The sequence below is a fragment of the Neovison vison genome, chromosome X, assembly GCF_020171115.1.
Source record: "Neovison vison isolate M4711 chromosome X, ASM_NN_V1, whole genome shotgun sequence".
NCBI lineage: Eukaryota > Metazoa > Chordata > Mammalia > Carnivora > Mustelidae > Neogale > Neogale vison.
In genome coordinates this window covers 126,293,717-126,316,969 of record NC_058105.1, presented here as the reverse complement: position 1 = coordinate 126,316,969, position 23,253 = coordinate 126,293,717, and the positions used below count along the sequence as shown (strand labels likewise).

Below are 23,253 nucleotides of genomic sequence, written 5' to 3'. Positions count from 1 at the left end.
CGGCCTACGAGAGACTCATTTCAGACCTAAACACTCCTGCAGACTGAGCATGACGGGATGGAAAAGCATTTATCAGGCAGATGGAAGTGACAGGAAAGCCTCGTGACAACACTGAAATCAGACAGATGAGACTTTAAAACACAGACCGTAGCAGGAGACAGAGAAGGACACTACGTAATCATAATGGGAGCAGCCCGACAAGATCTAACAAGTGTAAATACTTATGCACCCGTGTGGGAGCGTACAACTCCATAAAAGCAGTTAATAACAAACAAAAAGGAAGTGATCCATGATAGCACCACAACAGTAGGGGACTTGACCGCCGCACCGCATCAACGGACAGATCACCAAAGCAGGAAGTCAGCAGGGAAACCGTGGCTTTGAATGAGACATCGGACCAGACAGATCTGATATACTCAGAACTTTCCACCCTACAACAGCAGAATATACATTCTTCTCAGGTGCACATGGGACCGTCTCCAGAGCAGATCACTTCTTATGCCACAATATTAGTCTCAACAAATTAAAAAAGGTTAAGTCCTACTATGCATCTCTCCGAACCACAACAGTAGGAAACTAGAAATCAACCACAAGAAAAAGTCTATAAAAAATACAAATACATGTACATCACATAATGTGCTACTAAATAATGATTGGGTCACCCAAAACATCAAAGAGAAAATTAAAAAAATACATGGAGACATATGAAAACAAAAATATAGGGCTCAGAATCTTTGGAATCCATTAAAACTGCATTCCAGAGCCTGACGACGCAGCACTCGATCCTACATCTCCAAGATTATGACCTGAGCTGAAATCAAGAGTTACTTAATGAAGAGACACTTAATGAATTAAGCTACTCAGGTGCCCCTAAGGCCATCTCTTTGAATCCACACATTTAAGTACCATTTAGGAAACAAGATATAGTTTGAATTTGGTAAATTTCACCTATTTGAATTACAAAGCCACAGTCCAGCGAAAATGGAGATCCATGTTTCTAAAAAGTATATGTATTTTCGATTGCCAGAGTCTAATTTATGAAAATTAAAAAATAAAAATCTCAAATCTCAAAATAATCTTTCAATCTATTAAAGGGAAGAAAAACTTTATGAAGCTATCATTCACTGTAGGACCAACAAATTTGTGTATGTGTGTTTAGAGATAGGCAGGACACATACACACACACACACAAAGAGGGAAGCTTATAGCAGCAGAGGCCTACCTCAAGAATCAAGAAAAATCTGACCAACCTTACACCTGAAGAAGCTAAAAGAAGAAAAAACAAAACCCAAACTGTTTTAAGAATGAAGTAATAAAGAGAAGAGCAGAAATAAGTGAACAAGAAACCAAAAATACAATACAACAGATCAATGAAACCAGAAGCTGGTTCTCTGTAAGCAGCAACAGAACTGATACACCTTTAGCCAGAGTCGGGGGGGGTGGGGTGGGACTCAAAGTCAGATACGAAACAGGAGTCATAGGAACCAAATCCACAGCTACAGAGCATTATCAGAGAATATTATGGAAAATTAAATGCCAACAAATTAGACAACCTAAAAGAAATGGATAAATTCCTCAAAACATAGACCTCCCAAAACTGAATCAGGAAGGAAGAGAAAATATGAACAGTGTGGTTATCGGTACTAATAGTAACAAAAAAAGTCCCAACGAACACAAGTCCATGACCAGACAGCTTCACAGGCAAATTCTACTAAACATTTAAAAAAGAGGAGTTATAATAACTATTCTTCTGAAACTATTCCAAAAGATAGGAGGAAACCTTCCAAATTTATTGTATAATGCCAGCACTGCCCTGATACCAAAACCAGATAAAGACACTACAAAAAAAAAAAAAAAAAAAAGGAACTACAGACCAATATCCCTGATGAAGACAGATGCAAAAATCCTCAGCAAAATATCAACAAATCAAATCCAACAAGAATGATTAACAAAGCCATTCTCCATCATCGTATAGGATTTACTCCTGGGACGCAAGGGTGGTTCAGTATTTGCAGGTCAGTCATATTGTGTGATGTGATACATCAACAAGAGAAAGGACAAAAACCATATGATCATTTCAAGAGATGTAAAAAAAGCAGCTGATAAAGTACAACATGTGTTTACAATAAAAACCCCCAACAAAGTAGGTTTAGAGAGAACATACCTGAACATAATATAGGCCATCTATGAAAAATACACAGCTAACACTACACTCAGTGGTGAAAAACTGAGAGCTTTCTCCTAAGGTCAGAAATAAGACAAGGATGTCCACTCTCATCACTTTTACTCAACATGATAGTGGAAGTAAAGCCACAGCAATCAGACAAGAAAAAGAAATAAAATGCACCCACATTGTAAGAAACAAGTAAAACTTTCACTATTTGCAGATGGCAGGATACTATATATAGATAAACCTAAAGTTTCCCCCTAAAACTAATAGAACTGATCAATTCAGTAAAATCACAGGATATGAAACCAGTATCTTAAAATCTGTTGCATTTCCATACACCAATACCACCATAGCAGAGAAATTAAGAAAACGAACCCATGAACAATTGTACCAAAAATAATAAAATCCCTAAGAATAAACTTAAGGGAGTAAAAGACCTGTACTTGGAAAACTATAGAACACTGATGAGAGAAACTGAAGGGGTGCCAGGACGAGCATGGTAGAGCATGGGACTCCTGACTTTACCGTCACACCCAATGTTAGAAAGAAGGAGATAGAGAAAGAGAGAAAGAAAGAAAAAACTATAGAGGACACAGACAGATGGAAGGCTCTTCCCATGTATCTAAATTAAATACTAAAATAATTAAATATTAAATATTCCTATAATATTTAAACATATTATTAAAATGCCCATTGTACCCAGAGCAAATACACATTCAAATCAATCCCCATCAAAGTAGCATGTTTTCCAAAAATGCTCAAAAGAACCTTTTTCACAGAGCTAAAACAAACAATCCTAAGGTTTATATGGAACCACAAAAGAGTCTGAGTGGCCAAAGCAGTCTTGAGCACAACTGGAGGTATCTCAATCTCAGATATCAAGTCACACCTGAAAGCTATAGTAATCAACACAGTATGGTTCTGCCCATAAAAACAGACACAAAGATGAGAGGAACAGAATGGGGAGAACCCAGAAATAAACCCACGATTATGGTCATTTATCTTGCACAAAGGAGGCAAGAACATACAATGGGAAGATGTCTCTTCAACAGATGGTTCTGGGAGAACTGAACAGGGACACACACAAAAGAAACAGGAACACTTTATCTTACATCCTGCACAAATATAAGTTCAAAATGGATTAAAGACCGAAATGTAAGACCCAAAACCATAGAACTCCTCCAAGGAGCACAGGCAGTCATTTCTCAACCTCAGACCTAGCAGCATTTTTCCTGGATACGTCTTCTGACGCAAGGTAAACAAAAGCAAAAATAAATTATTGGGACTTTATCAAAATTAAAGTTTCTGCACAGCAAAGGAAATCAATCACCGGAACTAAAACACAGCCTACTGAATGGGAGAAGATGTTTACAAATGATATATCCAATAAAGGGTTAATATCCAAAATCTATTAAAAACTTATCAAGCTGAACACCCCAAACCCCAAGAGCCCAATTACAAAATGGGCAGAACATATGAAGAGACATTTCTCCAAAGAAAACCTACAGATGGCCGACAGACACGTCAAAGAGGCTCAGCATCAGGGTAATACAAATCAGAACTAACTGTGAGCTCCTACCTTGCACCTGTCAGAATGGCTAAAATAAAAACCAGAGGAAACAAGTGTTGGCAAGGATCAGAGAAAAAGGAACTCTCATGCACTGTTGGTGGGAATGCAAACTCGTGCAACCACTGTGGAAAACAGGACGGAGGCTACTCAAATAATTAGAATTACCTCATGATCCAGTAATTTCAGTGCTGGGTATTTACCCAAAGAATACCAAGACATGGATTCAGAAAGCCATATGCGCCCCTACATTTGCAGCAACATTATTTACAACAGCCCAATTCTGGAAGCCGCCCAAGTGTCCATCGTTGATGAACAGATAAAGAAGATGTGGTGTCTACACACAATGGAATATTATTCAGCCGCAGAAAAGAAGGAGATGCTGCCGTTTGCGACACCACCCATGGATCTAGAGAGTATGATGCTGAGTGAGTCGTCAGAGAAAGACGAATACCATATGATTTCACTCGGATGTGGGATTTAAGAGTCAAGAGAAACCAGCAAAGGGAAGAAGAGACAAAACCATGAAACAGACTCTTAACTCCAGAGAACTGATGGCTCCCAGAGGAGGGGGAGGGGTGTTGTACAATACGGGAAGGGGACGGACACGACACGCATCAGGGTGAGCACTGAGTAGCACACGGGATTGTTGGACCGCTGCACTGTCGTCAGAGCCTAACATGACACTGCCCGTTAACGGCACCGGAATGAAAATGAAATACAAAAACGCTAATTCAGAAAGATACGTGCACCCCGAAAGAACTGTTAAATCACTCAGTTGTACCCCTGGAAGGGTAGAGCACCGTATGTTAATTATACTGGATTCTTTTTCCAAATGCAGACCACAAAATGCCCACCCTCCTGTTAGTTGGGTCCTAACTCCTTTCTACAAATATCCGTGTATTTATACAAATATCCGTGTCACTCATTTATACAAATGTCCTGCCCTCCTTAGCTTCATCTTGGCAATTATGAAAACCCTGCAAGTCTGTATTTAAGAGATGACTTCAGGACCCCATCTATGACCAGAATATGAAAAACAGCATCTTCAAGTCAAACGTTTCCTCAGGGGATACATATGAAAATTCTCTAAGTGCCTGTGTTGCTGTGGTTCTCGAACTGAAGTTCTTCCTTCCACAAATGAATTATAACGCACTTGAGAAGTTTTTAAAGATGGAAATCTACTTTCGGTGTGCCTCAACTGTGAGTCGAAAACTAGATGTATCTCATCTGTTTCTCGAATATAATTAACTCACAGTGCCTGCCGTACATTCAAGGCTGCCAAAAAATATTTTTAAGGATTTATTATAGAGAGGGAAACTCAGAGAGAACGAGGGAGCATGAGCAAAAAGGGGCAGAGGGGAGAGGGAGAGAACCGCAGGAGGACTCCCCACTCACCGTGGGAGCTGAGCCTGACATGGGGCTCCGTCCCCGGACCCTGAGATCATGACCCGAGTCCACACCAGGAGTCGGAGGCCCAACTGAGTGCTCCGCCCAGGTGCTATAAGGCTGTACATTTTTTAATTGAATGTTCATCTCTAAATTCCAAAAGTCGAATGACCAAGAGTGCTGGGTGGTTGAAATCGGAGCTCTGAGAAAGGGAGGCCATCTGGCAGCGCCACAGCCAAGAAGGGGAGTCACAGCACTGGGAGCCTGGCACAGGAGCCTGGGAACGCATCGGAAAATGCCACTTCCCCGGGGCAGGGATTTCCGTTCCTTGCAGCATCTCCAACACCGGAAATAGCACCTGGTATGCAGTAGGTGCTCAGTCGGTATCAGCTGAATGACATCCTTTCACAAACTAATGCCTTGTTCTCTCTTCGTTTGTAAAAATGCTTTGGTCAGACAGACTTTCTGATTTTGTACAATTTCGTAAAATAAAAAGTTCGAACACCTACTTGGCAGAAGGCGTTTCTACTCAGAAGTAGGAATGTTTTCTCTCTCTTTTGGAGCTCATTTTTCACATTTCTGGAGTGCAAACACAAAGTCTAAACCAAGGAGCCTGGGAGAATCAAGTGTGGATTTTGTTGCCACACAGTAAAATGGAACTGTTGTCTGTAGAATAATAAAATCACTAATTAATAAAAGTAGCCAAGTGAACCATTCCTTTGAGGGCTGCACATTCATTCTTGAGGGTCTGTCTTTCCTTCCAGAGCATTTGTTGTTACACCCCAGCTACACAGGCACTCTGCTGGGCTAACATATGATGTTTGAGTCGTTTCCCTTCGAAATAATATGCTGGTCATCATAAATAATACCAAAAAAAAATGCTCTCCCTTTGGGAAATTTCAAGGGAACTGAACACATTTGTGCTTTTGAGTTCCTAGCTCCAAGTCCAAAACCAACATGCGGGCCACCCTCGCTTTTTTAGGAAATGTGACAGATATCTAGAAACCCATTTCTCCTTAGAGTTTTATCTTGACTAGTAAACAAGATTCTCATCTACTCTGATCTGTCCCAAGCATTCAGGTTTTTTAAGTTTTTCAACCCACTGGATCCACTGGTGGAAATTAGTTACAATTCAAGAATATTCAATTGAGGTACCGTTCTCAGAATTTCTTTTCCTATTTTAATATTGTTCTTCATTTTTATTTTTATCATGATCAGTTAGCCAAGATATAGTACATCACTAGGTTTCGATGTAGTGTTCAAAAAGCATTTGAGGGCGCCTGGGTGGCTCAGTGGGTTAAGCCGCTGCCTTCGGCTCAGGTCATGATCTCGGGGTCCTGGGATTGAGTCCCGCATCGGGCTCTCTGCTCAGCAGGGGGCCTGCTTCCCTCCCTCTCTCTCTGCCTGCCTCTCTGCCTATTTGTGATCTCTCTCTGTCAAATAAATAAATAAAATCTTAAAAAAAAAAAAAGCATTTGAGATGGGTATCGGGAGTTGCATAGGGGGCCCACAGTGTACGATTTTACAGAGTCAAAAAATCCAGAAAAGCCAGAGAAAGATCCCATATACACGTTCCACCCAGAATTCGTAGAACAGTGAGACCACGTGGACTTAAAAGGGGTCTTGTCTCCTACGTGTGCGGTAGTTATGAACAGCACACGCTCCATCCATGTCTCGGGGAACTCGGGTTTGGGATGCTGTAGGTCCTATGGTGCCTGCCCAACGGGCTTCTGGAAGAGAACAGATGTGCGAGGAGTCTGGAACCCCTGCTGTGTTCCCCGCTGGGTTTTAGACGTTAATTTGGCTTTCAAATTACCATCAAAAGGGACATGGGATGGACATAATTTAAGGAAAAGGGCTTATTAGAAAAAAAAAGACAACTCTAGTGCCGGCATGACTTGTTCTCGGTCCCTAAGTGGCCATGTACCCTGGTGGAAAGCGACCTCCCCGTGCAGACGCCAACAGCAAAGTCACTGCTGCCCCGTCGTTCCAGTTCAACCCACGGAACAAAGTCCTGAGCTGTATGGGAGTATTAACCATTTCCTGCCGCAGACAGAGGGCAGTGGTGGTTAATCCCACTTCATCTGCAAAGCGGACTGCTTAGAACTCATCGCATTTGGGTTGCAAATCAATCATGAGACCGTTTGTGAAAGCATCATACCTTGTATGCAAAGGAGGAAAACAGAGCCGGTCCTAAAGCCCCAAGAAGTGCCTCGCTCAGAGGCGCTCGCCCTTCTTCCTGGAGTCCTGTTTCCCCTCTGCCTGTGGACCAGCCTTCAGGGCTCCACCTACAGGAAACCCCGTAAGAACCCTGACATTTCTGGGGTGATTACTTTGTGCTGGGCACTGTCCCCAAGCACTCAGTATGTGTAGTGTCATTTAATTCCCACAACAAACCTACGACACAGTCTATCACTTTCCCTTTAGATCATCATGTTAATTCAATAAATAAGAAAAAGTCCTTGACCTTCTCATTACTTTCAAGAACAATATGTGATAAAACTCAATATGAATCCATGAAAAAAAATTACAGATAGGGGCGCCTGGGTGGCTCAGTGGGTTGAGCCGCTGCCTTTGGCTCAGGTCATGATCTCAGGGTCCTGGGATCGAGTCCCGCATCGGGCTCTCTGCTCAGCAGGGAGCCTGCTTCCTCCTCTCTCTCTTCCTGCCTCTCTGCCTACTTGTGACCTCTCTCTGTCAAATAAATGAATAGAATCTTAAAAAAAAAAAAATTACAGATAACAGCAATGGGGATGGGACACCCGGGGGGCGCAGTTGGCTCAGCGTCTGCCTTCAGCTCGGGTCATGATCCCAGGGTCCTGGGACTGAGCCCCGTGCCGGGCTCCATGTTCAGCTGGGAGTCTGCTTCTCCCCCTTGCTCTGCCTCTCCCCAACTCATGCACGCTCTCTCTCTAAAATTAATAAAATCTTAAAATTAAAAAAAAGGAAAAAACAGTAGGGGATTTTGTTCATCTGGTGAAGCGTGTCTACTGAAATCTTACAATCAGACATCACGCTTGGGGTCCGTGTGCTCAATGACCTTATTGTGCAAATCCAATCATGGTAGATAGGTACATCCAGGCATCACGCTGTGCACCTCCCATATGCACCATGTTCTAGGGCAATTCTAGTCCATAAAGCTGGGCAAGGTAAAAGCAGCAGATACTTGCATACGGATATAAAACCTGTTGTGTCCACTTGCACACGCTTGTGTTCATGCACACGCGCACACAGGTCCCATGACATCACCCACCGCCCCCGTGAGATGGGCACCGTTACTCCCTCTTTATAGACAAGGAACTGATATGCTGAGTGGGGAGGGATTTGCCCGACACCACACGTTGGTGAGTGGTTCGCCTGGGCTTTTACACAAAATATATCTCAGTTTAAAGACCGTATTCTTAAACTCCATGTTATTGTGGTTCCAATAATGGTTTACAAGCGTGCAATGTTTTACGTATAATAATTCCTTACAGATGTTTAGAAAACTGACTTTCCTCAGCCATCAATGCCATTAACTGGTTTCCATGTAATCAGAATGACTAGTAAATCTTCAACCAAGTAACCAAGAGGAAGAAAAGAAAGCAGCACTTCTGCTTCATCTCCGCTTTGAACAAACACAAATGAGGAGTCAAAAATGAAAAACAAACGTCACACCTGCAGTGATCACTCCTACGGCGCCCCACACTGAACATCACAGCCAGCGTTACAGCAAGGGAGAGAAGGAAAAGGTCCCAGGTCTGGGAAGGAAAATATCACATTCTCATTATGCGCATGCTACATGGTAGCTTTTATGGAAAAATGGGAAAGAATCATCAAAGGAAATGCAGTGAGCCAGGGAATATAACAAGAGAGTCCGATTCGCCATCAAGACATTGAAAGAGGATGTATTTATCTGTATCTGGCAGCCACAGTTAGAAAACAAAACTGAGGAAAAGTACGCATGTATGGAATGGGATCACAATAAACACAAACATCTTAGAATAATCCCATTAAAACTATTATAGCCTCTGCATTACACATTATAAATCACTGTTGAGAGAAAACTTTAAAAAAACGGAAGAAAGTGATAGGTCAAGTGTCGAGATTTTTAAGATGTGAATTCTCAGTCGTTACCATATGTTGACTGTAATTCCAACAGAGATCTCACAAGGTTTCTGTGGGCACTGACAAATTAATATAAACACTGATATAAAAGCACAAAGGACCAAAAATAGTCAAGACAACTTGATAATGAAGTAAAAACTGAAGAACTATGATTAAAAATAAATTTAAAGATTTACAGTAGTTAAGACAACGTGGCGATGCCAGAAAGTTGCAGAGGGGGAAACGCCAAATGACTCCACAGAAAGTTGAAAAGATAAGATGCCCATACGTGTGATGTAGGGCCGGGGCAGCAGCCCACAGTTAAATAAAGGCTGCTCTGTCAGCTCTCCTGAGCTCTGCTGCAGCTCAGGAGGGACGGAAGCGTAAAGGACAGCCCCAGAGAGAAGGGGGAAGCGGTCCAAGTTCCAGGACATGAGGGCAGGATCTGTGTGACCCTGTGTAAGCAAAGATTCTCAACCAGGATCTCTCACCCAGAAAAACAAAATGATGAATGGGTCCCCTCTACAGTGCAGAAGCACTGGGGAAGGAGGGAGGGAAGGAAGGAAGGAGGGAGGGAGGGAGGGAAGGCAGGAAGGAAGGAGGGATGCATCCATCCATCCTTCGGTCACACAAGGATCACACATGGATCGGTCACACAAGGATCACACATGGATCGGTCACACATGGATCACACATGGATCGGTCACACAAGGAGAAATCGCTGAAACCAGGGAACCGGCAGGTGACGCCTATACTCAAGGTGTAAAGGCCTCTTGCAGGACGGACGGCACAGCTGAAGAGCTTAAAAACGCAATCAAACAGCACGGAGCCATCGAGACGCAGGTCCCAGAACTGCTCAACTCAAAAAGATGGAAACTCCACGTGGCAGAGAGAGGGGGGTCCACTGGGGACGATCGTGCCCTCAGAGTGGGAATGGAAGCTGCAGCCTCTGTGAGAAAGTGTCATGTCTTCCAAAGCTCTGCACCCACAGTCCCCCTTGTCCGGGAGAACATGTGCATCAAAGACCTGTGTTCACGGCAGCCCTGTGGTGCAGAGCCCCCCCCCCCAGGGCAAACCAAATCCCCAGCCCCGGCTAAAAAGAGCCATCGGCAGAGCTCCACATGGCGCTAGAGCAGACTAGCCTTGCACGAAGTATGGCTTCCCCAACAGAATGAGGTCGTTTCCCGCTCCCTGGATCTCGTGCACCCGAGAGGCCCAACGTGCACGGTATGGTTCCGAGTGGTAAACATTACAAATATCAGCAAGACAGATCTTCAAGTTTAGAAGTCACAACAGCAGTGGTTGCTCTTGTATGGTTAAGAAGTATTCTCAATGCTTATGTTTGTATTTCATTATACGTTCATGTTTTCATGCTCTTGTATGCTTAAGAAGTATTCTCAATGCATACATTTGTATTTCATTATAGATTTATAGTTTCAATATTAATGTTTTACTACTGATACAGTTCTAATCTAAAGTCAGTAAACCTAATAGATCAAATAAATTTTGTAATTTAATAATTATCCTAAAACTTATTATGTTTACAAATAAGGATATACATGAATGAATAACTTTTAATAAGTAATACTGAATAAATGGAATTTAGTTTTAATTAATGTAGGAGAGTAATAAGACATTAATATTAATTGTAATATTATTTTGGCTACAGAATGGATGTCAGCAGCTTAGAAAAAATTCTGGAACAACAAGAACTCCAGCACCAATATATGCTCATGTAGGTTCCGTGATCAGCATGGATCCCCACGTGAGGCTTGAATTCACAACCCCAAGAGCAAGACCTGAGCTGAGATCAAGAGTCAGCCGCTCAACCAGCTGAGCCACCCAGGTGGCCCTCCAACACCAACATTCTGTGTGACACTGTACTTCGGAAGAGCTGTTAAAAGTGAACTCTTGAAACAATCTGTCTTTCCTGTGTTTCCAAAGGCATACGAGTGGTAGACATGGAAATGTACATCAAATAATTCCAAAAATACTAGTTCGATAATACACACAAAAATTTTACGAATAAAGAAAACCAAAGAAAATGAATTTATCCTAAAGACAGCTATTCAAATACAAACTCAAAACAGAATTAATTCCAAGGGTAAATTTGGCTTGCAGTATTAATTGTAAAATGGAAATTCTGAAGACACCCGGGATTTTTGCTGTAGTGGGATGGTGGTGTGTTAGGATATTGTGGTGGGTCCGTACACAGAAGTGAGTTAAACAGGGCAACAGAAATACAGGATAGTGCAGAATGCTCCTACATTATATGAAAATGTGTATTTTTTACATATATATATGGACCTTTGTGTGTGTGTGTGTGTATGTGTATAAAACAACTGAAGGAAAAACAGAAGTGTAGGAAACTTTTGAAAAGATATCTGCCAAAATACTGTTTCTAGGAGACCATACTGAAATCAGTGACTTCTTTCTCTATTTCCCAAATTATTTGGGTTGTGTGTCTTTTTTTAAACGACAAACTCATTCAGAACAAAACTTTATAGAGCGGAATAATGAGTATTTTGAGTGTCTTGGAGACAGGACTGGCCTTCTGGGAAAGCAGTGAAGACAGGCTAACATCCCTGAGATGATAAAATGCAACCAGCTGACCCAACGATGCTGATTTCTAAACACGATACGGGTTCCTGGGCGAGAAGCAGCAGCTCACTCAGACTTCACAACAGCAGGGATTTAAAACAAATAAATAAATAAATAAGGATCTAAATATTCTGTTTGGGTTCTGTTTCCCTTAATGTCACCCCCATGGCAGGGCGCCTGGGTGGCTCAGTCCGTGAAGCATTTGCCTCTTGGTTTCAGCTCAGGTCATGATCTCAAGGTCGTGAGATCCACCCCCACACCGGGCTCTGTCCTCAGCATGGAATCTGCTTGAGATTCTCTCCCTCTCTCTGCCCTCCCCTGCCTCATGTTCTCTCTGTAAAATAAGTAAATCTTTAAAAAAAATAAAAAAAACAACTATTCACACCATGGTTCGACCCTGAATTTTTCACTAGCCCCCTGGTGTCACGAGGCTCCTTAACACAGATAACAAGTTGTCAGAGAGCATTTGCGTACCTTCAGTCTTTTTCCAGTAGACCTTCACCTGAAGTTGGTTGTCTTGATAGAAGGGGGCTCCGATTTCCAGAAGCCGCGTGGGCCTTCGTCGTTGGAAAGGCGGCTGCACGTGTGTCACGCTCTTTCCCGTTTTCCCAAGTTGCTCTTCTGCAACAGAGTAGAACACTGTGATTTCCTGGTCAAAAGTAATCTGTTATCAGTACACAGTCGCTGGGTGGGGCAGCTGCTCTGACTTAAAAAAGAGATGTGAATGGTATTTCTCCTTTTATGAATTTTTTGTAGTTGTAAAGAAAATAAGTGAAATACTATGAAAATACCACATGGTCTCAATAGCCAAACTGTAGAAAGAGCCTAGATGTCCATCAACAGATGAATGGATAAAGAAAATGTGGGATATATATGCAATGGAATACTATGCAGCCATCAAAAGAAATGAAATCTTGCCGTTTGCAACGACGTGGATGGAACTAGAGGGTATTATGCTGAGCAAAACAAGTCCATCAGAGAAAGAAATTATGCTATGATCTCACCAATATGAGGAATTTGAGAAACAAGACAGAGAGGATCATAGGGGAAGAGAGGAAAAAAGGAAACAAGACAAAACCAGAGACAGAAACAAACCATAGGAGACTCTTAATCTCAGGAAAAACCTGAGGGTTGCTGGGGGCTGGGGTGAGGGAGAGGGTGGCCGGGTGATGGACACTGGGGAGGGTATGTGCTATGGTGAGTGCTGTGAAGTGTGTAAGCCCGATGATTCACAGACTGTACCCCTGAAACAAGTAATACATTCTATGTTAATTAAAAAAAAGAAGAAGAAAAAAAAACCATGTGGCCTGAGAACAATACAGAGAGCTCTTCCTGGACATATCAGCATTATATATCAATGCCCAGACAAGGCCCTACATGTTCAATCGACTTTTTACATGAATTACTAAGGGTCAGCACATGCAGTGCAATGACACATCAGACGGGGCGTGGAGCTGAAGGGTACATTCATCCGTTCATCCATTCGCTCCTTGTTTCTTGTCAGTACTTAGTGACCACTTCCCAAGTGTCTGGCAGTGAGCCAGAGACTGCAGATACAAAGCTTGTGCTTCGGGAGTGGACACACGTGCGAGGGATCCCACACACAGAGGCTCACGCACAGGGCATAGTCAGGCGGGAGCACAGGGAGGAGAGAAGGTGGTGTTGGCATCTCACAAGCAGCTGGTGCCTGTGCTTTGGAAAAGCAGCCCAAGGGTGTTTGTGGAAACGAGTTATAAGAAGAGGCTCGGACGGCTGCAGTAGAATGCTTTAGGAAAGACGAGATTGGGTCCGTACGCAAATTCACCGCTATTTCTTAACATGACTTTCCCCACCGTCAGTGTAACACTGCGTTTACCGCGTACGTATTCCAAAGCAACGACGGTGTAAACGTGATTCAGAATGACCCCACGCTCGGATGTCCCACATGCAGTGGCACCCAGAGAAAGTCTCTAATCAAACAAGACACCAGGAAACATTCCTCCGAATGAGGTGGTTCAAAGTGTGATTTCTACCACCCTAGGCCAGGCCACTTCTTCCCCATCACGGTTTCACGGCACCACCGGCTCTGCTTTTGCCGTTCTTTTCGTTTTCCTGTTTTGATGCAGCTGCAGCTTTCCCGTTTGTGCCGTTCTTAATCCCTACAGTCTGTCAGGCTCCCTTGTCACTAGGTTCCAGACCCCGTTCGCTCAGGATGCACCGGCTGGCTCTCCCTGTCCGTGTGGGGTACGACACTCTGTCCATCCGTCGTCCCCACCTGTCTGCTCTGCATGACTATATTCTTAGCGTCGTTCTCTGAAACAGAGCAGGGTCAACCAGCTGTGAACTGAGGGCTGGACGGCGAACGTTTTGGCTTCGGGGCCTGCGCAGTCCCACCCCAGTCCTCAGCTCTCCCGATGGCTCAAAAGCAGTCACAGACGGTCTGCAAACAAGGGGTGTGGCCGTGGGCCACCGTTCGCAGACCCCCGAGAAAGTGACGTCAGCCTGCACATATTCAAAAAGAAAACCATGGGGTTCAAACACACTAAGAAGAGTGTCCAGTTCCACGCAGGTGCGGCCGCAGCGACAGTGCGCTGAAACCCCAGCGCCGTCTTCCGTCAGGTTCCCGCCCTCCCATGCATCATGGGCCACTTCCGTTCACGGAGCCAGGCCATTAGCTACAGGGTTTTGTAATAAGGATCTCGGAACTTCCCACTGACCTCACATCTCTCCTTTACCCAATGCCTAGTTCGGGAAGCGGCATGGTTAGAAACTCCACCAAACTTTCTGCTTTCTGAGTCCCAGGAGCCCCGGGGAGGAGACCACACCGAGCGGCACGGAAGGTCCACCGATAGGAACCTTTCCCGACAGGTCCGTGAGGGAGGACAGGAGCCCGGGGACGGTGCGGGGAACCTGCACTGACCACCCACCACTCCTCACAGCAGCACACGCACAGGGTCACCTACACAACGATTCAAAGGGAAGGGACACTTACGTTACTCAGGTTCTAACATACAATGTCGTGCTTTAGACAGTTGAAATAAATGTTTGCATTCCCAAGAACATTTGTGAGGCTCTAGTCTTCTGCGCCCAAATCCAGTGTGTATACTGGGGGTTTATCACACCACCGGCCAGGCTCAGACCCCCGCGGGGTGTCCTACAGTTCAGCTCAGGTCTGACACCGTGTACCCTAAGACGGCATCAGATCCCGTACAGACACCGGCCACGTCGGTGGGGGGTGTCCCCCTCTGACACCATCTACACCATCTATCTGCACGTGACATCGGATCCCTATGGACACCGTCCACGTGTGGGGGGGTGTCCTCCTCTGACATTGTGTGCCCTAAGACAACATCCGATTCCCTACAGACACCGTCCACATCAGGAGGTGTCCCCCTCTGACACTGTCTACACCATTTAGGTGTAGACGGCACCAGCTCTTCCTGAATAAGGGCTCGGTCCGGTAGGACTGTGCCCCACTTCAGACACTCATCACCATTCCAGGCTATCACCTGTGACTCTCACTACCTGCTATCGAGTGGAGGTTCCAACCACCAACTCCGTGGGCTCGATTACTTTGCTAGAGTGGCTCACAGAATTCAGAACCATTTCCTCACTCCATTACCTCCCAGCTGATTATAAAAGGGTGTACGTCAGGATGAGCCCGGTGAGGAGATGCCCAGTCAGGTCCGGGAGAAGGGCTTCCGCGCCCGCTGAGGACCAAACTTATTCTGCTTAATACAAACCACAGCCTCACCGGCTCCCTCGTGAGAGGCGCTGGGTCACCCCCCAGTGAGAACCAGCAGCGCAGAGAGCTTGGAGCACACACACGGGCTGGGCCCAGACAGAGAACCTACAGGGCTCTCGGGCAAAACTCATCCCTTTCCTGATTACCACGTTCATCAAGAATCCTGCTGGTCACAGCAAAAGTATCTGTTAACTAGTAACTAAGGACTTAACGATTTTCACAAATGAACTTATGGTTTGTGAAACCCCTTTAATAATGTGTGAGTTTGGGAATTTGCCAGAGGATAAGCAAACGTGTCGATACTGTGGCTGATCTCTACGTGAATTTTGCCTGTGTACTTTATTATGTCCTACACACAGCTTTGTTTTCCATTACCTGCACGTAAGGATGCAGTTTTCCGTATCTCAAGATGGAAATGTGGTTGCTTTACTGAAAGGCACAGACACGTAGGGTTGCCGAGCCCCACGCCACTCAGAAAGGACAGAGACGGGGGGCTCCATGCTAGGAGCGAGGCCCTGGCTCTGAGGGCCAGTCCTGCTCCGTCAGTATCAAATCCAAATGCACTAAAATCATTTCTATGTATTGTGAAAAGATCGGAGGTCTGATGGATACTCTCATCAGTCCCAAAACTGAGACAATGGAACGAATTCACTATTTTTCCAAATGTCAAAATCGGATTAATTTTACAGATCAAGAGCCTCAGCGTATTTCCTCTCGGCTCCATTTTTGTTCTGAAAAACTAGAAGAAAACCCCAGCTGCCTCACATAGCTAGAAAACCTCTGCAATCTGTCGACCCTGGAATGGGTCCTTCTGCCTCCTGAAAGCAAGCTGCATTTCCAGCCACAAGTCTTACATCCTTCCTCCTTCGAGGGGCCCTTTTATGATCCGAAGTGAGCAGTCCGCTTCTGCTTACGTGGAGATTTTTGTCACTGAAACGCCTAGTGGCCTGCAGACCTGGGAAAATGTCACTCAAAAAGTCATTTACGTGCTGGCATTTACTACCCTCTTTCCTATAAGATGTCATTTCCCTTGCTTATACCATAAAGTTGTAATTACTCTTTATTTCTCGTTGGTCTGCGATGAAATTTACAGTGTTCTTATAGAAGTCATACACGAGGGGCACCTGGGTGGCTCAGTCCACTAAGTGTCTGCCTTTGGCTCAGGTCATGATCTCAGGGCCCTGAGATCGAGTCCCACATCGGTCTCCCTGCTCAGCGGGGAGCCTGCTTCTCCCTCTGCCTCTGAAGTTCCCTCTGCTTCTTCTCTCATTCTCTCTCTGTAAAATCAATAAGTATTTGTAAAAAGGAAGAAAAGTCCTTTCCTAACCTTCATGAGATTGCATTTCAACACAAGCATGTGACATCCTGACAAACATTCAGCTACGTCCTGCACAGTCCTTGGCGAAGCCTGTCTCTTCCACAGGACACCCTGAGACCAAACGACAGGCCAGGTCATCGGAACGATTCGTTTCTTCCTTCTCCTCTGTCACCTTTCTGAAGCCACAGGACAGGCATCAGCTAATCCTCAGAATAAAGTGGCCTCTGAGGGGTTCACTGTGGTAACTCTTCACTGACCAGGTGAAACATTATCGAATTTTACAAGGTGACTAGAAAGTGACATTAGTGCTCGGAGTCCGCCTGTCCAATGAAGGCTGACTCTGGCTGCGGGGCACAGAGGGATTCCTGCTTACGGAGCGACACTGCTCGGTGTGTGTGCACGTGTGGCTCAGTCACGGACACATAATTATGTGCTCCGTGACCTACGGGAGAGCTTAGTTCGGTGGATGTTCTTTGCCAAGTCAGAAAGCGGTGGGCTTCGACCCACGGTGGAGTCTGCCATATGCACAGGGAAGGAGGTTTCTGCCTCGTGCTACAGAGGATGGGGAAGAGAGACGTGATGTGCTCCTGCTTACGAGGAACCATGTGTCTTTCCAAGACAGAGAAAGCAGACTCTCTGTGCCATATGGCTGAAGGCGTGCAGGAGACAGGTCTACGACCATCCTGGAGAGAATGGGAGACAAAGCTAGTCAAAGAGCGTCTCACTGACCCGGCCAGCTTGTGGGGGCTGCAGCAGGCAGAGTGGGGAAGTCCAGATGCGCCTCTGCGGGGCCCCAGAGCTCCCTGCGCAGCTCTGTCCGGGGTCCCCAAAGAGCCCTCTACAAGGGGATGCAGAGCTCGGAGTCTTTCCCTCCTTGTTCTCGGCTGTGGGAGCACACACGAGTCATGGCAGTGTGCAGGCCCACGCCAGTTTCTCACGGGGAAGGTCTGTTGTTTACCAGAACAACCAGGACACTAAAAGGCAAACTTACTTTACACGACGGATGAAGTCCCCACCAGGACGAACAAAAGGTCTGAAGGATTTGGGTCTGAGGAGGAAGCTGGGGAGGGACAAGGGGAAGCAGTAAAGGACGAACTCTGGGGAGAAGACGAAGAGGCGACAGAGGGCAGAAGGGGGAGAGACCCCTTCCACGGCGAGTATTTCTAAAGCACAAGTTGGCCGCCATCTACAAAATGGGTAGTTAAGAAAGAGCGGAGACAAATACAAATCAGGACAGTATTTTAATTCTAAGAAAGAGGTGGGAATGGCCTAAACATGGCAAAGAATTTCACAGATCCCACGGACAATCTGACATTAGAGACAGTACGGCTTTTTAAAGAATGGAATTTCTGGAGAAAAAGGAACGAGAATCCTGAAGAAGGTGTCTTGGGCTCTGGTGTGAACAGAAGGGTGAAGGGTGAAGCCATCTGTAGCAGGAGAGCCCGGGAGACGTGCAGGTGTTCTCTCTGAGCACCTGTTAGTATGAGCACCTGTTCACCGCAGGAGAGCCCAGGAGAGGAGCAGGTGTGCTAAGTACCTGAAGTACCTGTTAGTCTGAGCACCTGTTAGCTGCAGAGAACCCGGGAGAGGAGCAGGTGTGCTGAGCACCTGTTAGTCTGAGCACCTGTTAGATGCAGAGAACCCGGGAGAGGAGCAGGTGTGCTAAGTACCTGTTAGTCTGAGCACCTGTTAACTGCAGGAGAGCCCCGGAGAGGAACAGGTGCGTGCCATCTGAGCACCTATTCGTCTGAGCACCTGTTAACCACAGGCGAGCCCAGGAGAGGAGCAGGTGGGCTGTCGGTGCACCTGTCTGTTCATCCCCCAAGTACAGGTGCCGAGCAAACAGCTGAGTATGGGACTCAGGCACTCAGGCTGAGGTCCGGCCAGCAGACATGGGGAGTCAGCAGTACACGGATGGTGGCCGAGTCCATGCGCCTCACGGATGTGACTCAGAAACAGCCCTGCCTCCCACTTCCCCTTTCTTCCTTCTCCCCCACGGGAGGACTGTGACCTCTCTGCATGCTCAGTGCTCTTTATGGTCTCAGCGCTCACACGCACTCCACACTCCTACGGGCTGATGCCCGTGCCTCGGGGGCCCACGGCGCCCTCCCTGCTCTTCCTGGCTCTCCTTTCCCACCACCACCTTCGTGACTTCTGCGTCCACGGTTCCCCACGGCTCCGTGTGCAACAGATGGAGGTTCCCGGGATCCTCTGGGCATGGTTATCTTCCAAAGTCAGCATGAGGCAAAGCTCGGAATGCATCTAGTGTTGTAGTAATGGGCGTGCACATGTGTGTCCATGCATATGCATGTGTCTCTGTGTGTGCATATGTGCTTGTGTGTGTGTGTGCATGTGTGGGGGGTGTGTGTGCATGTACAAGCACATGTACACGAATGCATGATACACTACACGTGCCCTCCTGGTCTGTACACACTCTGTAGCACAGCTGTGTTCGTCGCGTAAGAGTCTAGCACGTCGGCCTCCCCATCACCAGACACAGTCATGCAATTCGTAGCCAAGCGCTTCAGGGGGAGGAGCGGGTGGATGGCAGGACTGAAAAGTACCAGCCTCAGTTGCTAAACACATAGAAGAGTTTCTATGAGAAGTTCCAGGTTAAAGTTGTGTTACGCCCCGAGCCATACAGAGAAACCGTAGACTGTTTCAAACACATTTCATCTCCAAAGAGCTGGTTTCCCAAGCAGCTAGGAAGCTCTGTGTCTAGAACTGTTTTGAAAGCCTCCTTTCAAACAGCTGCTGGTTCGATCCGGTGTTTCGCAGGCCGGGGAAGAGGCTCGCAGGCGATGACTGCGTCTCACTCCGCAGAGCCGGGCTCGCCTTCCCGAGATTCAGACAAGCTTCCCGCCCGCTCTCCTACCCTCCGCGCCAGACCCAGGATGAAAGGCGGACAGCACCGGGCTCTGCTCCCGGGGAACCGACATCACACGCTCCCCTCACGTGCCCCGTTCTCGGAAACCCTGCCGGGCGCTTCTGCGCCGCGGCCCTAACCTGTCCCCTCTCGTGAGCAAAGCCGGACACAAGAAAGTCACTTATTTTCTGGCTCCGATACGCGTGCCACCTGGGACTCTCCTTAGTCTTTGCACCGTGGGGGCCGACATACCAGTTTAGGAAAAGCGGAAACCAGGAAACTGCGCAGGGGAATAACGCAGTCCAGGGGATACGCAGCGGCCTCTCCAGAAGGGACGGGGCACGCCGGGGAGCAGCCGCGGAAGTGGTGTGTCGTGCTTCCTGTCACGTTTTAGGAGACCTACGTTTTCTTGTTAGAGTTCCATTACGACACCAGGACATTGCATATTCAGGACATCACCGAAAGAGAAGCTTCCAGGGTGACCCTGTCTGACACGGTCACCCCAGCGGTCACCCAGCTCGGCACTGTGGCTTTGCCGCCTGTAACATTCCCGGCTCAGGAAACCTCTCTGTCCCTCTCTCTCCCTCCCTCTCTCTACCCCCATCCGGGGGAGTCCCAGCTCCCGTGCTCGCCCGACGGCGACAAGCTCGCGGCACTTACTGTGGCCGGCGGCGCGCGCGGGCGTGAAGTGCAGGGAGGCCTTGGCCCCCTTCAGGCGCGTCTGCCCCCAGTACGCGATGGCCTGAAGCTCCACGGTGTAGCCGCAGTCCGGCTGCAGTCGGTCCAGGAGCACGGAATTCCGGGACTGCGGAGGAGACAAGAGGCGCGAAGCCCGTTAGGAGTCTGCCCTGCCCGCCCTCTCCGTCCCCGGGCCCGGCGGCCCCTCGAGAAGCACGGCCACCGGCACCCGATGGAGGCCTCGCTCCCTAAGGCTGCACCGTCCCTCCCGCCTGAGCGTCTGAAAATGCGGTTTTACTCGGCATCCAAACACATTGCACAGAAGGGCCGAACCTCTTTTTGGGAAATGGTTCCTTATCGGATTACTGGATCCTCTCCGATACCACAGGAGTGAGTAATTCTGTCGCCTCCCTCCCTACACACCACCCCCCAAAGACACAGGTTTGTGACACGCTGACCGAGCTCATGTTGGCGCACACCTGGGAAAAGTATGAGCCGACATCCCCTCTTCTTTAGTTTTTCTTTTAAATCTTCTCTGAGGGGATTTCAAAAGTGAGTGAGAAAAATCAACCTAAGAAAATGCTTGGAGACTTATCGGTCATCCTCGTTGTTAGTGGGAAGCCTTCATCCAAGCGTCTGTGTGTAAGGACATTTGTAATTATGATGTAAAGTGACACTTAGGGAGGACCGGAAGCGTCCTCCGAGGCAGGCCCCGCAGCCCGAGAGGCTCCCGTGTTCTGCGCGTAGGGCGCTTGCGGCCGGACGTGCAGCCGGAGACCGTCAGACTCGGAGTCCCGTTAGGAACTCCTGGTTTAAATCGCACAGTCGACTTTTAGCATCCTGGCCATGACTTCGGCTCTTGTGAGATCTCTTTTCAGCGAGAGAACGGGCTTTCCGTGGGCTGGCCAGGACCGTGCGCGTATCGCCCGCCGAAAATGACCGACGGCTTCGCGCCACGGTTCGGGCGTTTGAGGGGAGACGGGTCGGAACTCCGCGGGGCCCGGGCTCTGCCCCTGATCCCGCCAATGAGAAAAGCCCCCACGGGGCCTCGTGGGGGACGGTCTCCCTCTCCAACCCACAGTGTATCTGCATAAACTACTGATTCCCACTTTCTTCTAAAGAGGGTTCCTGTCGGAATGCTCTCCTCTCTCCCTGAACTCATCTCCAGGGTTAAAAAAAAAAAAAAATGCACTTTTGAAAGAACACCCCCTTGAAAAAAATCCCCCTTTCTCCTTACTTACCAAAGATATTGCAAGGGTATCTCAGGTGAAGGGAACCCACAAATCCCCAAAAGGAAAATGTCATAATTCCTTGTGTTCTTTTGGATTTTCCCCGTTTCCAATCCTAACGTTAACTGGATAGATTTTAACACTGAGAATTTAGGGTTCCATTGGACCTGGAGCTTGCCTTCACTGGACCCAAAAATTTAAGTCACTGATAATACAATGACCTACAGTTTTGGCTACTCTGGCCTATTACTGATTTCAACTTTGCTGTTCACATTTTATTTATCTAATTGATATAAAATAGAAATCAATGGCAAAGTTTCCTAGTAACCTATGAAGCTGTTTGCTGACTGATGGTGTGTGTGTGCCTGTGTGCACACGTGTGTGCATATGTACGTGGACACCTTAACCCCTGCACAGGTCACATTGTGCTTCGAACCCCTGTGATCCCACAACATGAGTTCCCCTAAGTTGTCCTATGAGATAAGCATGCACTGCCAATGACCTCTTACTGCGAAGTCCTTGAAAATAAAGGACAGAACTGTCAGTTTCTTAAAAATAAAACCAAAATAGGCCTGAGCTAGATATCGAGGATGCAAAGTTTTAGACACATGTTTTATAATTCTAAATGGCATAGAAACTGGAATCTTCACTGCTGGGGGGAAAAAAAAAAGTCTTGTTATCTTTTTTTAAAAATGTTTTCAAATGTATTTTTTATAGAAATCAGCTTTATAAATTCAAGTTTATGTAAGTTTTCTAACTTACATAAGGGGGAAGTTGTTGATGTAAGTTTTCTAACAACAATAAAGGAAACCAAGGAACTCCTTTGCGTGCACTAAGAATTTCACTTATTCATTCATGCCAAATGTTCACTCATAGAAATCTCATTTCAGGAAATGGTTCAGTGGAGACTTTACTTCTTGGCATCTGGGAAAATAAACCATTCCAAGTTCTTTTAATCGACGAGAGCAATAGATTGTCAAACATGTGTTTTCTGAGCGCAGTAGCTTACAGAAGAGCATCGGCCAGGACAGGAAAGACGCGGACTTTTGCTCGTCGACTTATAAGGATCTCAAAGAAAACCTAAGGGTAAAGGACGTCTTGAGTTCTATCATTTTCTTTGACTGGACAGTCAAGACCAAATGGCTTCCGTTTCTTGTCTCTCTGGAGTTGCAGGTGCCATCGGGATAGGAGGCGCTCAGTGAGCTAAATTCGGCTGTTTTCAACTAAAATGTCAAAGGCCACGCTTCTGGGCTGGCCTTCCATTCTCTGCACTTCCTCGGCCCAAACGAGAGGGACGGGAAGCTTTCCTTCACCCGTTCCTTCCCTGAGCTCAGCAGAGGCCACCCTCCGATCCGCGGCCCTGAGTTCAAGGACACGGCACCCGGAGACGCCGCTCTTCCTTCTCACGCCCACTTACCCCCTCCGTGGTCTTCCTCCGCTTCTTTTTCGTGGGGACAAGGGATTTGCTGCTGACTGTCCAGCTCCAAAACACCTTGTAGTGGTGCACGGGGATGTCTGGTTCCTCGGGGAGATCCCAAACCACGGCCACGGTCACGGTGTTGTCACCGTTTATGGTGGAATTCGCAAGCCGGAGGTTGGCCGGGGCGGGGGGTGCAGACGGGTCT

At 46.8% G+C, this 23,253-nt stretch overlaps 1 protein-coding gene and 1 long non-coding RNA gene across 2 annotated transcripts in view; one reads left to right on the top strand and one right to left on the bottom strand.

Moving 5' to 3' along the window:
* Window positions 1-10,988, top strand: part of LOC122896460 — a 107,012-nt gene extending 96,024 nt beyond the window's left edge. Inside the window, exon 4 of the long non-coding RNA XR_006382416.1 lies at window positions 10,882-10,988. This is a non-coding gene — a long non-coding RNA (uncharacterized LOC122896460). The remainder of the gene's footprint in view (window positions 1-10,881) is intronic.
* The window catches only part of ANOS1 (anosmin 1), a 173,711-nt gene that overhangs the window by 13,485 nt on the left and 136,973 nt on the right, over window positions 1-23,253 (bottom strand). The window contains exons 7-9 of the mRNA XM_044234665.1: window positions 23,046-23,251; window positions 20,382-20,526; window positions 12,288-12,434 (exon numbers count right to left, since the gene is read on the bottom strand). Of these exons, the coding sequence (XP_044090600.1) occupies window positions 12,288-12,434; window positions 20,382-20,526; window positions 23,046-23,251 (498 nt within the window). The remainder of the gene's footprint in view (window positions 1-12,287; window positions 12,435-20,381; window positions 20,527-23,045; window positions 23,252-23,253) is intronic.